General features: G+C 31.2%; 3 protein-coding genes across 4 annotated transcripts in view; 2 read left to right on the top strand and 1 right to left on the bottom strand.

The window, feature by feature from the left end:
- The window catches only part of LOC106790364 (otoferlin-like), a 28,425-nt gene extending 23,083 nt beyond the window's left edge, over positions 1-5,342 (top strand). For both annotated transcript variants that reach the window (XM_014755188.1, XM_014755187.1), the window contains exons 18-27: positions 265-626; positions 893-1,087; positions 1,179-1,926; positions 2,032-2,202; positions 2,275-2,444; positions 2,512-2,830; positions 2,917-3,115; positions 3,793-4,011; positions 4,089-4,189; positions 4,291-5,342. In XM_014755188.1, the coding sequence (XP_014610674.1) occupies positions 265-626; positions 893-1,087; positions 1,179-1,926; positions 2,032-2,202; positions 2,275-2,444; positions 2,512-2,830; positions 2,917-3,115; positions 3,793-4,011; positions 4,089-4,189; positions 4,291-4,471 (2,665 nt within the window). In that variant the 3' untranslated portion in view covers positions 4,472-5,342. The remainder of the gene's footprint in view (positions 1-264; positions 627-892; positions 1,088-1,178; positions 1,927-2,031; positions 2,203-2,274; positions 2,445-2,511; positions 2,831-2,916; positions 3,116-3,792; positions 4,012-4,088; positions 4,190-4,290) is intronic.
- A 14-nt stretch (positions 5,343-5,356) lies between these two features.
- On the bottom strand, positions 5,357-7,756 carry LOC106790365 (guanine nucleotide-binding protein-like 1). The gene is made up of 5 exons (XM_014755189.1): positions 7,479-7,756; positions 7,068-7,384; positions 6,314-6,950; positions 5,801-6,223; positions 5,357-5,702 (listed from the first exon to the last, which is right to left on the bottom strand). The coding sequence occupies exons 1-5, from the start codon at positions 7,570-7,572 to the stop codon at positions 5,419-5,421; spliced, it is 1,755 nt and encodes a 584-aa protein (XP_014610675.1). The 5' UTR covers positions 7,573-7,756; the 3' UTR covers positions 5,357-5,418.
- A 275-nt stretch (positions 7,757-8,031) lies between these two features.
- LOC106790363 (SET and MYND domain-containing protein 4-like) lies at positions 8,032-12,847 on the top strand. The gene is made up of 11 exons (XM_014755186.1): positions 8,032-8,478; positions 8,723-8,954; positions 9,065-9,248; positions 9,336-9,657; positions 9,738-9,987; positions 10,076-10,407; positions 10,498-10,571; positions 10,656-10,768; positions 10,959-11,253; positions 11,342-11,504; positions 11,612-12,847. The coding sequence occupies exons 1-11, from the start codon at positions 8,357-8,359 to the stop codon at positions 11,754-11,756; spliced, it is 2,232 nt and encodes a 743-aa protein (XP_014610672.1). The 5' UTR covers positions 8,032-8,356; the 3' UTR covers positions 11,757-12,847.
- The last annotated feature ends 3,533 nt before the right edge of the window (positions 12,848-16,380 follow it).

The following is a 16,380-nucleotide window of genomic DNA, read 5'->3' as shown; positions in this document are numbered from 1 at the left end:
CGAAATAGAAAGTATATCTTATATTTGACTTATATTTTCATGTAGCGATGAATTTTGTTAAAACAATCAATGCATAAGAGTATGGTTTATTAGGGTAATCATTACAAAAGGTTGTCACCCTTTTTCTGGTATTTCGCGTGGTTTCATTATTACACATAACTGGTTGGGGCACGTGGCAGGGAACGTGTGTTAATAGAAATGATACATGGAAAGAATCTTCATATATATATTTTCTTTTTTTCTAAACAATTATTTATGTTTTAGGATAGAGGTACTCTTCTGGGGTTTACGAGATCTAAAAAGAGTACATTTATTAACGGTAGACAAACCAAGAGTCGACGTTGAATGTGCCGGCCACATTTTGTACTCCTCGGTTATAGCAAACGCTAAGAAAAATCCAAACTTCAATACGCCTATTAAGTTTTTAGAATTAGAATTGCCGGAGCAAGAACTTTATCGGCCACCGTTAACGATAAGAGCGGTCGATTGTAGAAGTTTCGGCAGATACACTCTTGTAGGCACGCATACTATTAATTCGATTCACAAATATACTTATTCTCCGCAAACTAAGAGAGCTCGAGACGTAGAAGAGAGAAAGAAGAGTCTTTATCAGTTGCAATGTGCTGGTAAACAAACATTATTTATCCATTTGTTGTGTGTATTATGACGATCTAAAAGTTCGTGCATTTTTAAATTGATATTTCCAAAGTTAATTTTATATAATAACATATAAAATTATTAACAATATATATAATATATAAGCAATAACAATCTATTATGCAATTTTAAAGTAAACTTTCGACATAATAAACGAACAAACTTTTGGTTCACCCTAATATTATCTTATGTTAGAATTAGGATCACATTTTCATACATTTATTTGTTAACTTAGGCCTCGAACAAGGAAGATCGAAGTATCAACAACAAACGAGTATGCCAGAATCGTTTACTCAATCCGATATTGGTTCAAATAATAACGATACGATAATCACATTAGGATTTGAACAATGTGTCTGGCAAACTAAAAGAGATAAAACCGAACAAAATCTACGAAAAAAGCAGAGTCCACTGAACGATATCGGATTAAGTAAGTTAATCGTCAAACTTTATCTACTATTTCAAGTTATAACATATATATATATATATATATATAATGATGTAATAATTGAAACGATTAGATGACGTTGGAATATTTGACGATGGAGATGGTTGTCAGGATTGGTGGACGAAGTATTTCGCATCGGTCGAAGCAATGATCGAGGAAAATAAAGAATTGAGGAGAGAAAAATCTATATTTCAAGCGCAACCGAATGGAACTTTGCCAGCTTTTTTGGAAGATGCATTTGAACAAGGCCAAGCAAGGCAACTAACAACTACAGGTGAAAAAAGTCCGGGTAGCGTTTATCCAAGCAAGAAATTGTTTGGCCTGAAATCACCGTCAAATGCATCGAAATTCGTGTCGAAACTGAGTCCAAAACACATGCCAAGAAAGATCATTCCTAAAGCAGCTCTCCTCAAAATTTATCCTAACGAATTAGAAGCTCAGCCTGAATTCGAACAGTTCAAGGAATGGCTGCATACGTTCGAACTTTATCGGGGCAAGAAAACTGGCGATGAACCCGAGGACGAGCATAGAATCGTTGGATATTTTAAAGGAGCTTTAAAAGTCTACAAATGGCCACTTCCGAAGGATCTGATAGATCATACCGTGATGGGATTTGATCCTCAGTATGGTTTCTTTCAAGGTGTACCATCTAACGAACCTATTCATGTGCTTGTCAGAGTATACATCGTTAAGGCCAACGATCTTCATCCTTGCGATCTTAATGGTAAAGCTGATCCTTATGTTGTTCTCCAGTTGGGTGGTAAAAGGATTAGTGACAAGGAACATTATGTTTCTAAGCAGCTCAATCCTGTATTCGGGAAGTAAGTATCGTCTTTCTTTTATTTTTCAAATAAAATTACAAAGTCTATATACCTACTATTGATGGGTTTATTGATTATTGATGGGTTATTATTGATGGGTTGAAGGTGTTTTGAAATAGAAGCTACCTTTCCTCAGGATTCCTTGTTAACTGTTCAAGTTCTCGATTGGGATTTAGTTGGTACCGATGATATGATCGGCGAGACAAAAATTGATTTGGAAAATCGATTTTATAGTAGGCATCGTGCCACTTGTGGTTTTCCAAGACGATACGATGAGTTAGTTTGTTATTAACGTACTTTATTATTGATCACGATAAATACTTAATCTTGATTATACACATTATACAGATCAGGTTATAACAAGTGGAGGGATGCAATGAAACCTACACAAATTTTATCTAAATTATGCAAAGAGGGTAAAGTAGATGGTCCTGTGTATTCTCATGGGCGCGTAACCATTGGGAGAAAAACATTTTCCTTGTCAAACGAGGATATGGAATTTTACGTTCATTCAAAAGGTTCTAACGAATTTGATTATTATAATCAAAATAGACGCGTTTTATTTGATTTGATTTTTGTTTTCAGGTATAGAAGAACACCTTGCCTTGGCTGTACTTCATCAATGGAATTCTTTTCCCCGTATCGGTTCTACTTTAGTACCCGAACACGTTGAAACTCGACCACTTTACAATCCCGAAAAGCCAGGTATTGAACAAGGAAAATTGGAAATGTGGGTGGACATGTTTCCAATGGATATGCCTTCACCAGGTTCACCAATCGACATATCACCTAGGAAACCAAAGAGTTATGAGTTACGAGTGATCATTTGGAATACAGATGACGTCGTGCTCGAAGATGATGCTTTCTTTACCGGCGAAAAGATGAGCGATATTTACGTTAAAGGGTAAAATTAAATATCATTTTCGAATTATATCAAATTTTATCTTTTTTTTACATTTCTAAATACTACTCTTTTTCTTCTTATGATAGTTGGTTAAAAGGACCAGAGGATTGTCAATCAACGGATATCCATTATCGATCATTGACTGGTGAGGGTAACTTCAATTGGAGATTCATTTTTCCATTTGATTATCTTGTTGCCGAAGAGAAGATCGTCATCAATCGAAAAGAAAGTCTTTTTAGTTGGGACGAATCTGAGTGTAAAATTCCAGCACGATTAGAATTACAAGTAACGTATATTTCACAAACCTAAACTTTTCATATTATTTAGGGAGAGATGAGAAATAATACGAAACAAATGATCATACTGTATACTGACTCACTCACAGGAGTATTCCTTGCTTTTAACTTTAAACAATTACTATTTGATTGGAATGCAAATGATTCAGAACATATATATATATATATATATATATATATATATATATACACTTACATTTTATTCACAATCTCCTCTTTTGTGTTTTCTCTTGAATTCATTCACCTTTTCTTTCCATTTATTTTGATATTTTTATTCTCGTTTTATTTCCTATTTTAAAATGAAATGCAGATTCAGATGTTTTCATTGTACGAGGTCATTCGAAAAATAAAAACGCTCTTGGAACTAGTATTCTCTTCACCTGAAAAAACATTTCATTCATCCAGCTCATTAAAAATCGTCACGTTCTTTCCCTTTATTGCTTTTTCAAATACAATGCAGACAATGGAAGAACGATTGTAAATAGTTTTAAAGATTTATGGGACGTCCTAGAGTTTACCGTACACATTTTTCAAACGTTATTAAAGGACACACCTAGTGTGAAATTTTGAAAAGATTGATTTGATTGAAAAATCATTTCGATTTATAAAATCTTGTAAAAATACGTATAACATTAATGAAATTTATCATATTATCTTTATTGAAAGGTATGGGATGCCGATCACTTTTCAGCAGACGATTTCTTAGGTGCAATCACTCTCGATCTCAATCGATTTCCACGTGGCGCAAAGAATAGCAAACTATGTACGCTTGGTATGTTAAAAACGGATGGTTCTGTACCAATGGTTAATATTTTTAAGCAGAAACGAGTAAAAGGTTGGTGGCCTTTTTACGTGAAGAAGGAAAACGAAGATATGGAACTCACGGTATGGTCACATAGATCTAATTAAATACTTTATTTAATTATGTAAACTCTAAACGAATAATAAGCTTCTTTAATCAGGGTAAGGTAGAAGCCGAAATACATTTATTGACGAAAGAAGAAGCGGAAAAAAATCCTGCTGGTTTTGGTCGCAATGAACCTGACCCTTTGGATAAACCCAAGTTAGTATTTTCCTTCATATTATAATATTAGATTAAATGATCGTTCTTGTATTACGTTTTGAATTCCTTGCTTTTTATTGTTTCGTTTTTTTGTTTTACAGTCGACCGGATGCTTCGTTCATGTGGTTCCTGAATCCGTTAAAATCAATCAAATATATCGTTTGGCACAACTATAAATGGGCTATTTTAAAAGCTATGATAATGATAGGTTTGATATTACTCATACTCCTATTTTTCTATGCTATTCCCGGTTATTCGGTGAAGAAGATTTTAGGAGCTTAAAAATGAAATAACAAAATGAGTGCAAATTGAAATAATGTACAAATGATGTGGCACGACGAAGCTGCTGGTATTAAAGAAAATAATAATTTAGTATAAATTTAGAATATTTTTTCATTTCTTATAGGCATATAAAATACCATAAGCATATCTCGACACAAAAAAATTCACGTTGCAGAGTACTTTGTTTCTAGATATATAATATCAGCGTATATGTACATATACCATGAATTATGTACGAAAGATTAGGCTAGTAACTACTAGTTTAAAAATATTTTTCGGTAAAGTTGACATCCACGTCTAATTACATTATTAGAATTAAACGTGGAACAAAAATTTTATTAGGCCTACGTACGAAGTAGCGGGCAAGATTGATAATAATCGATTGATATAAACGCACTTAAATATTTTTATTACAAATAAAAGCACAAATTAGGAAAATATTTAAGAATGGGTACTAATTAAATCATTATTACTTAAATCTTTCATTTTAGAGGACCAATGATTATTAATGAGCGTATTCGCGATTTATCCTTTTCGTTATGGTATCATTAAACGTATCATTCGTGTGTATAGGAAGATTGGTTCAAGTATATGAATCGTTGGTAACGAAAATTTATCCGATGTAAATATTCAATCTATATCGTTTCAAAAAGGATTCTTTATAGTAATCTAAAGATATGTTAAAGCAATTTGGTACAATAATTATTTATATACTATCGATATTATGTATGTATATCGTAGTAAAAATATTTCAATCAAGAATAATTACTTTTACTTTAGATATCGTTAGAAATTTAGTATTGTAATAATTATAAATGCGCAAGTAATTGTGTATGTGTATTTGGGTTGAATATTAAATAGACAAAGAAAATAATTAATTTGAAATATTTTACATAAAACATTCTGTATTTAGATAACACAGATTTGTACATTTCTATCATTTAAATTTACATATCTACAGGTAAAACGTCGAACTTATTATTAGCGTATTTTATGTTGAATAGTTCCGAAGAATTGTCTTCCTCTTCTTCCTCCTCCCTACTTTCCTCTTCGCTTGTTCCTTCTTTTGACCTTTCATTTTGTTCATCCTCTTCTTCCTCTTCTTCGTCATTGGAAAAGGAAGATCTTACGCAGGAACTAGTAGCACGGTCTTGTGATTTACATTCCTGCAGATTCATTTTTGTCATCTTCCTCGTTGTCTCATTTAAAATATGCTGGTTCTCATAATATTCTAAAAAACATAGATATTCGATGATTAATATTAAATAATATTTCATTGCAATATTACGATAAATAATAATGATAAAAATAATAAAAGTAATATAATACCTTTGATCCTACACCAATTTTTAGGATAAATGTAAACACGAATTCTTCCTTCTAATGACATCCGTAAAATTGAATTCGCAGCTCTATAAGTGTCAAATCTCGCTGCTTTAGCAGTGTAATAATCTTTTTTAGCAGCCCAGCCATCACATATGTCCATGGCAGACCAGGTATCCGAATCTGATTGATGTTTTATATTTAATATTTTGGGTAAATCTATTCGTTCCGCTATGAGTTTGATACTCCTATATGGATCTCTGACTTGAGCAATTGGATATAATCCCATTAAAATTTGAAGCGGTCCAGAAATCAATGATGGAAATACTAAACCGGGACAGTCACAAAGACAAACCGTTTTGGTTAAAAAGATTGTTTGAAAATGTTTTGTATGGCCAGGCGTACGAGACACGCTTACTACTTTTTTACCTGTAATGTAAAAATAGAAATTAGTTTTAACAGAAAAGTTGCATAGTAATAAGAATATAATTATTCATAACTTATGTGTGTATTACTTACCTATTAATGAATTTATTAAAGATGATTTTCCAACATTTGGTGTACCAATGCAACCAATAGTCAATATACCATTTTTATATTTTTCATGTTTTACATAACTAAAATCTTGTTTTTCAATGACAATATCATTCTTTCTGTCTATATCTTCCATATCCATTTCCGAATGCATCTCTTCTTCAATTTTAGCATTCCAAGAACCCAAATCAACGTTATCTCCAACAATAGTTTTGCATTCTTTCAATAGCTGTAACGCTTTTTCCGATGCCATCTTCAATCTTTCTCTTTTACAGAGTTTCTTAGTGCCTTGGTCTTTTGTATTGTTTTTCAATTTATTATTTGGAAACGACGTGAACATTAATATATGTAATTCAGGATAAAGTTTAGAAAAATAATTTCTCCAAGCTAATGTTAAAGCAGGAGGCGCCAAATCAATTTTGTTGAGAATTAAAATCATATCTTTTCCAAGTTCTTCTTTTATATAGTTGTATAAATATGGTGGAAACATCAAAGGAGCAAATCTAATATCGACAATGACCAATAATATATCTGCCATTTCTATAACTCTCCACAATTGTCTCCAAAATTCTAAATTTGTTTCATAATAGTAGACGTCCTTTCTTAAAGATTGTTTATAATCCTAAATAAAGACAAGTTATCAATTAATCAAATATTAAGACTTTCTATCTGAATGTTTACTATGACTAGTACTAATATTACTACTACTACTACACTACCATAAGAATTCAGTACTTACATGAAAATATTGCTCTTCTCTATTTTCCACTTCGGATTTTTGCATATCATAATTCCAAAATGGTCTTTTGGGCATGTCTACATCAGATGGAAAGTAATCCGAAATGGTCCGAAGTTCTTGTTGTTTGAGAGAAATCATATCAATCGTAGATCTACTCTCTTCTTCAATCTTTTGCAATGTTTCTAATTTTTTCTTACGGTAATCACATGTTTGTTCGAATTCATCTGTCTTATTATTTCTCTGTCTTCTGATATTTGTATGCTCTATTTCAGTCTTCTTTCTACCCTCTCTTAAATTCTCGTATGGATTATCAGAAGCTAGAAGTAAATGCGTTGAGATAAAATTTGTACTAACAGTATGACATCTAATTTAAAACGATTATAATAAAAATATTTTCATCAATTAACATACGTGATAAATCATTATTTTGTCGTTGTTTCTTAGCTTGCATTTGCTGCTTTTTAGCTTTGCCACTAAATGGTATTTTTCTTCTTCCTTGTGGCATGTTTGTTTATTTACTTGAATAGTTTTACACTAATTTCAATCTAAACGTTCTAATAACATTCACGTCTAACATACTGTAAGAAATGACTGCAACTGAAACATGCACCAGGGTTATATACGTCTATGCACCTTCTACCATTTGGTTGATGCATTTGTTATTACTCCCACTCTAGAAAAATCGCATGCGCATTGGATAGCAGAGCGCAATTGGCTGAAACTTCTGGTATTATCCCCACTTTAGAAATAGTGCATATGCATTGAATAGCAGAGCGTTGCTTTCGATACGACCATAGATTAATACTATTCTAGATATGTAGATGCGTACTTTCTAGATTAATACTAATTTTTCAAAAGCATAATGTCCCTAGAAGTTATTCCTTCAAAATATCCCATTGCATAACTTACTGCAGTATGACAGTTTTAGGAAATAACTATCAAATATTGTCAATACCTTTTCAGTCAGTGAGCCAACAACGAAGAGTAAAATCTGAATAATTCGCGAATGTACGTACGCTTATAAAGCAACTATTTATCTGTGAAATATTCTTGTATTGTCGTTACGTTCGAAAAATATTAAAAGAAATTTTAATACATTACATAATAATATATTAAATATTATAATAAGTATTAGAAGTGATTTTCCGAAACTGCAATGTTGTTGATCAATGTTAGCGATCTCAATCCGTTTCGTGCTGTGACATAACATAACCTATAAATTTAAATATATTTTTGTTTATTTGAAATTCACTAAATTGCAGTATTAGATTATTCGGCTTTTTAAAAATATGGAGTGGCAACATTTATTGGAGCCACTTAATCGTAAACTAAGGATCACGCGTTTTATCGCGCATAACGAAAAACGCGAAATAAGATTGATGACTTATTTATTGGCCGATCAAGAAGTAAGGTACGTTTCAATAAAATTTCCTTTCTGCTAAACAATGGATGCACGAGATAGCATTGAAATAATAAGAGAGATGCCCATTTAATTCCGTTTGCTGGATTATTCTTTATTACTATCCACACATATTTTTTCATATGCTCTCTCTTATTTGGTTCGTGATACTTTTCTTTGTTTAGTTTCATTTTAAACATTTGATACATGCATTTATTAAAAAAGACTAATTTATTTCTCTTCCTATTTATTTTAGGGAGTTCATATCCTTGTGGTTAGAACAAAAATACGATAACAGAGATTTTAAATCGCTGGAAAAAGCCAAGGTGTTCAAGGATGCTGGAAACAAAGAGTTTCAAGCAAAACATTATATTTCAAGTATTCAATCTTATACAAAGGTTGCATTATATGCTCCAGCAGACAGCGAAGTCTTACCATTAGCTATTGCAAATAGATCTGCCGCTTTATATCATCTGGGAAAATATGAAGTAAGTAGAATGCGAAGAAAATAAATGCAAGAATATTTAACATTAATATCATCGAATTATATTAAATTATCATGTTTTTAAATATAAAATTTCTTTTCAATATTTTCAAGGACTGTATTAAAAATATTGAACTTGCTATTAAGTTAGAATATCCAGAAAAGTTGAGACATAAGTTGTATCTAAGAGCGGTACAGTCTTATTTAAAATTAGGAAAACCGACTAAAGCTAAGGAAGCTCTTGTTCGTGTACGTGAATTAATGGCTAAATGCACCGACCTACCAGATGTGAAAAAAGGTTGTTAATTATTACAATTATACAAGTTTTTGTTTGTTCATTTTATATTGTGTATTAAAACAAGGTTTTTGTTTTATCGATATACAGAGGATATAGAAAAACAAATCGCACACTTGACATCTCTTGCATCATGTACGCATAATGATGTAGAAGATACCGAAGATAACGATGGAACGCAATCATTGCCTGAACTCGCATTTGGAGAAAATCCTGATTTTCCTTCTGCATCGATAGCTGTAGATAGAAAATATTCATCGGAGAAAGGAAGATACGTTGTAGCTAATAGAGACATAAAAAAAGGTCAAATACTTTTTGTTGAAAAACCATTTGCTTTCGTACTTGTGGATTATGCTGGAGTGAGCGGTTTTTGTGAAAATTGTTGTCGTCCTTATGGAGATGTTCCTGTTCCGTAATTATTGCTTTTTTCTGTTTTATACACTTACACTACGAATATACAGGTATTTTTTAATAGGTAAAAATATCTTTTAGGTGTACGATGTGTTTAGATACCTTATACTGTAGTATGAAATGTTGGAACGACGATTTTTCGTTATATCATCGCTGGGAATGTCTAGGTAGTCAAATGGGACTTTGGAATCATAATGGAATTGCACGTTTAGGTTTAAAGATGTTTTTAATGTGCTCAGCTACAACTGATAGAAACAAATTTAACGAGGTTCAAAAGTTAATAACAAATTATGAAAAGTTACCATTAAAAGATCTTATCGCTTTTGGAATTGTAAGTTAATTATTTAATTGCTTTGAAACATCAATTAGTATAGACTTGTTTTCTTTCCATTTTAAATAACAATTCATTTATATTTCAGACGGCAACTATGCTTACGCTTTATCTTATAAAATATTCTGATTTTTTTGAACAAAACGATCTTACGGAATGTTTGATATCCAAATTTTCTGACGAGAGTTATAATTTTCCCTGTGACCCTTCTGTAGAAAGTGATAGGCATTTATACGTAGGCAGCTTACTTTTGAGACACATTTTGCAACTTGTCTCTAATGGTCATACAATTACAAAATTAGACGTAATTGTGTCAGATAAAGATAAGGTTCTAACAGAACGAGAAAATCGTTTTGCAAAAGCGGTATATTCTTCTGCGAGTATGATGAATCATTCTTGTGATCCAAATGTAATAAGCAGGTAAAAATATCTTAATATTTATCTTTTCAACAAATCGTAAGAAAGAGGATCGATAATGAAGTTATTTTTATTCGTATTATGACTTTTTAGTTTCATGGACCAATATATGATTGTTAAGGCTATAAAAGATATAGGAGCAGGAGAAGAAATTTATACCTGTTATGGTAAATAAAGTATTAAATAAATAGGATATTTTGAAATGATGAAAATTAAATTAATAACATAATTCGTTAAATCTGTTTTAATAGGTGCACATTTTAGACAAATATCAAGAAATTATAGACAATTAGCCTTAAAAAGTCAGTATTGCTTTACTTGCAAATGTGAACCTTGCACCATACCAGAACTTCAATATTTTATGGTAAAAAATTTGTATTATGTTATAAATTAGAGTAAACTATATACAAGATGTCTCGAGGTTTACTGGCAAAGCTGCATAATATTTTTTCTTATATTAACTTGTAGTATATATTTCTGTAGTTTGACCAGTAGACCCAGAGACACTGTATGAATTCGCGATATCGTATATAATAAACGTTAATATTTTTTAGGAAAGATTCAATGCTATAAAATGTCCAGAATGTAGCGGAGCTTTGTTTACTGTTCATAATTATTATATGCATTGCTTGGATTGTGGTGCAACACCTACTTTAAATTATGACATTGAATTAAGACATGCCCAGAAACTTTTCGAAGATGCACAAGATTATATAGAAATGGAGAGAGAAGAGGAAGCTCTGGATAAATTGAAACAATGTTTAAGTATTAGGAGAACTGTATTATATAAATACCACGAAGATATAACTGCTACGTTGGATCTTATAGGGAAAGTATATGCCATTATGGGTTTGTATCTGTACAAGTTTTTTCTTTTTAGAATTAATCATTATATTTGAATGAAAATAATATTGTAATGAATTTATTATGACGATAGGTCGATGGTTAGATTCTATATCATACTTGGAACATAGCATTGCTGCCATAAGTGAAAGATATGGTTCTTGTAGCATAGAACTTGCCAATGAATTAAATAAACTTACAGATATATGTATAAGATATCTTCAAGAAGAACCTAATACAGTGACAAAGTGGTATAAGTAAGTTAAGATTATTTTTATAAAAACGTAATTTATTATATCTCACATTTTTCAATCACTTAGAAGAAAGAAAAAACGAAGGAAAAAATATTTTTTTTACTCTTTAGAAACATCCTAAAAAAGACACGACGATATTTGTCGCACGCAGAGGAAATATTGAATTTCAATTATGGACCGTGGAATAGCGCTTGCGGTGAAATAAGTGCAAAACAAAAGATTTTATCGGTTTTGCTGAAAGATTTTAACATTTAGTCCGTATTATTATTGATAATGTACTATGTTTAATAACGCGAACGAATACAAACTGGCAAGTTAACATATTGTAAAGTTTCTATATACATTTATATATATGTAGGGTCTTTCACCTAACTAGACCACCTTAAATATATTGTGAAATGTCTGTCAGTAACTTCAGTACGCGCTCAGGGGACGGTAAATGGAGGAACAAATGCAAATTAATGTGTAAAACACTCATACAAGCAAAAAATCTTCTCTTCAACATTTCACAATTTTCTCGGCAAAGATCACTTGAAGATTAACATATTGCACCTTGTTGGATTCATTTTTTTATAAGCTATCAGACTGGTGTAGTGAAAATATGTAGTCCTATTTACAAAAAATACGATGACATTGAAATCTCGAAAAAAATTCGGCCTATTACCGTATCAGCGCCTTCGAACAGAATATTTTTTCCCTTCCGACATTTTTTTCTATCGTACGAAATAATCGATATATTTAAGGTGGTCTATTTAGGTGAAAGATCCTGTATATATATATTATAAGATTCGTATGTATAGGGTTTTTTAATTTTTTTTTTTTTTTTTTTTTTTAAGTAGAAACACATCTAGTAGTTAACGTAATGTAGATTGCTCGTAGATTTAAAATACGAATCTTTTTTGATTATACATTTTTCGACGCACCGTATACTTAACGGCAATTTAAAACGAAGTTATAATTAAGTAAACGACTTTTATCATTCTAAGTTTAATTATTAATATACATTAACGTATATACATATATAATAATAAAAAATTGTCTATAAACTCTAATTAACGAGAATACGAAACTATTTGAAAAAGGACTGAAAGGACTGAACATAACTTTAAACGAAGTTGAACTTAAATATATTGTATATTGGAAGCGAAGAAGAACAAATATCACTTCACTTTTCAATGCTTAATAGCACTTAACGGAAAAGTATTATTTTAAACGACGATACTTAGTATGTACTTTTATTTGTGATATCGCTTCGATTAATACGGTCTTACGATGTGATGATACTTTTAATTAATCGGAATAAAGAAAATAATGTAGAAAATATGAATCGTGCATTAAATGATTTTCTAACGTAATCAACATTTTTGAAAACGTGTGTTCGCCCGTCTTTCTTATATTTATTATATCAAAACTATACTTACTGATTTAGCTTGTTCTTTTCTTTTTTATGTATATATGTTACCGGAAAAGTGGCAAATGCAGAAATTGTTAGCAATTCCTTATTCTATTACAAAAAAAGAAAAAAACAAAAAAATAAGAGAAATTAAACCAGAAGACATTTAAACTTGACAAATTAATATTTATCATACGAAAATAGGAATTATTATAATTCTCGCGAATTATACGATGTTACGTTTGTAAAATTTATAGTCAACATCTATAGTTCACTTTATATTCTTTTTTTATTCGGAAACCATAGAGTAGGTGTACGTCATGCTAAAAAAAAAATATTACCCACTGGGTTTAATTTACGATATTACTATGCGTTCATTCCCCTATTTTTTATAAATAGAAATATGTCTTCTCGTACTTTTGTTTGTTTTTATTAGATCTAATCAGGAATAATAAGTTCGTGATGCAAATGAGAAAGAGAGGTATATAGAGGTAGAGTAAGTACCTTTCGACGACTCGAGGAACGAACGACGATTTTAATTTGCCACGGAAGTAACGAATAGTAGATGCATACAGTGCAGCTTTATTAAAAATACATTAACAAATGCATATCCTCCGGTCACAGGAGAGGTGGTGGTTCCATTTGCAAATGGACTCCAACGCCCCGAGTATAAATTGAAAAGAATAATAATATACCTTTCGGCTTATCTATATAAAATATGAACCCCACCTTTTTTTTTGTCTTCTTTTTCTTTCTATCTTTTGTTTTAAATTTTGTCTCTTTATACAACAAACCAGACTATTCTTTGTTATTTTTATTTTAGGAAACATCGAGGATAATTTTTATGCGAAACAATAGCGTTGTATTATATACAAGGTGTTTCGAAATGGTAGAAACCAATTAATATTTTCATTTGAAAAAAATTTGTAGAAAATAATAGGGGCTCGAAACTTTTCAACCTGATCTTGTATATCAGCGAAATTTCGATTAGAAAGAATTTATTTGTTTGTGATAACACATACTTCGATAATCTCAAAAAACTCAATTTCATTACGTTGAAAAGAATATTATTTATTTCTTAGTATTTTTTGAACTGAATTCCTACTATAAATATTAAAAATTTAATGTTTATTGTGTTATTATCAAAAACATAAAATTTCTAAGTACTTATAGGCGCCCATAGCAATCTTAGAGAGTAAAGGCGTTTTTCTAGTGCATTTTAAAGAAAGCTACATACGTCTCGATAAAAGTTAAATGCGTATGGAAATTATCTTCGTATATGTTATTTAGTTTATCATGTAAATTTATGGTATCCGTAGGAACAATCGACTATTTCGATTTTCTCTTTCTATCGATCGACGAATATAAATGATATCGTTCATTCTAATTTTCGTATATCGAAACGCATTCACGTATACATTTCCATCGATTTTCTTCTCTTCTGATCTTGTTACATTCATATCAATGAACGCATCATGAAGATCTGTTATCTTGGTGATAATGAAAAAGAAATGAAAGTAAGAATTACGATCGTGGAAAAGAAAGAAAATGAAGATTACTCGTTGAAGAAGTGATAACGACTATGTTACAGCAACGTAAAAAAAAAAAAAAAGAAGAAGAAAAAATATAGATACAAATAAAAAAAGAAATTTCCTTCGTAATAAAAGTTTGTGTTTCAATTAGTAACAAGTCGGGATTTGTAATAATTACATTTTCTTTCTTTCGCCTCGAGAATAGACTTATTTACATTGTATAATTACAATGTTTTATTCTTTTTCTTGGATTTTTGTTTATTTCGATAACTCTTACTGTATTTGTTGTAAACTTTTACGATCGGTTCGTGCTCGACGAAGCAATAACTCGAAGGTAAACGATGTTAACGCGATCGGAAGATCGTTCTCGACTATCGAACCCTCGAAGGGTTCTACAAGTGGGATTTCTCTCTCTCTCTCTTGGCGTACTTTAGTTTTCCCGTAGCGATGCCATGCAATATACACGCCACATAAACGGCAATAGCGATAGACATTACCCTATTCTGTTACTCTAAGAGTTTCCACTCGGGAGAGATAGAGGGTTGACCCGATCGTTACCCTACGAAGCTAAAGCTTCACCCTTTATCGACCAACCAATAATGTATTACAACCATTTTCAAGAAAATTACAATAGTCTAGTAAACAACGAGAAAGAAAATCCCTTCATGAAATAGTTTTAACTCGGTTTAATGCATATATTAGGCTTGGGAATAATGTTTTTCTCGTATTTTAATACAAATATAAAACAAATTCTTTACAAACGATTATACAAAAAATAAGAAATAAATAAATTGTTATTGCATATTGAATAGGAAGGAAAGGCTTGTTAGTATGTATTAATGAAAAATAGGGGGGGTTTGAAATGTTAACGGGAAAAATACCAGAGAAACTTTTCCCTTCCCTCTAATTCAATATTATATAAATGGCATCTTTTAAAATTTGTTATATGCGTCTCTTTCTATAGGTAGTTTTTTCTTTTTAATTTCCCCATTCGTATTTTTATTCATTCATTTATTTGTATTATGTATTAAAATATTAACTAAAGGGAAACAGTGATCCATGTTTGTATAATACAAAAAAGAAACCGCTACTTCCATTTGCTTTCCTAACTTACGTAACACCATCGAAAAAAGCTATTCCTTTCTTATCCAAAATTTGAGTATAATGTAAATTTAATTACTATGGAATATTTATGCTCTTAAATTATCCGATATTTTTGCGCTTAGCAGAGTGTACACTATTTTTAACGAGCTTACGTTTTTGCAGCTCGACGGTTTGCCGTTAGCGTTACTGGGTGCCATTGCTATCGCTGTTGCTTTTGCTGTTACTTTTACTGTTGCTGTTGTTACAAAAAAACATCGCGAGAAAATTCTTTGTCTCTGAGAAACACATATATATATGTATATATTTCTGCGCATATATTCAATTGCAAATACGGTAACAATTTTTGGTCACGTTACCGTTTCTCGCATAACGAGCTATTCAAAAGAGAAGAACGTGATGACGAATAGCGAGTTCCGATTTTAAAGCTAAATTTTGCGCTTCGAGGAAGACGGAAGAGAGGACGCGAACGATTCAAGTTAATTCTATATATTCGAGAAAAGAGAGAGAGAGAGAGAGAGAGATAGAGAGAAAGATGAAAGGTTGAAACATTTCCTCTACGTTCGCACTTTCTGTTAGCTCTTTCACAAATTCGAAAGGTAAAAGGAGATAGAAATAGAAGAAGAAGAAGAGAAACTGAGAAAGAAAGAGAGTAAATTCTCTCTGTTAATTATCGTGACTCGTCGTTCATTCTTCGTTTTTTCTTATTTCGAATCTCGTAGCGTGGCTTTCTTTCGTGTTTAGTAGAAAATTAACGCGACTCTATTGCTTTTTCGAGCTCTATATCTTATAAATCGATTGAAATTCGTTTGATAACGTCATCGTGAAACCTTTTTAACTAGTACGATAAAAA

This window comes from Polistes canadensis, unplaced genomic scaffold (genome assembly GCF_001313835.1).
Source record: "Polistes canadensis isolate GaletaPanama2010 unplaced genomic scaffold, ASM131383v1 scaffold_233, whole genome shotgun sequence".
Lineage (NCBI taxonomy): Eukaryota > Metazoa > Arthropoda > Insecta > Hymenoptera > Vespidae > Polistes > Polistes canadensis.
The sequence above is the reverse complement of the archived record's forward strand: the minus strand, read 5'-3'. Positions and strand labels throughout refer to the sequence as shown.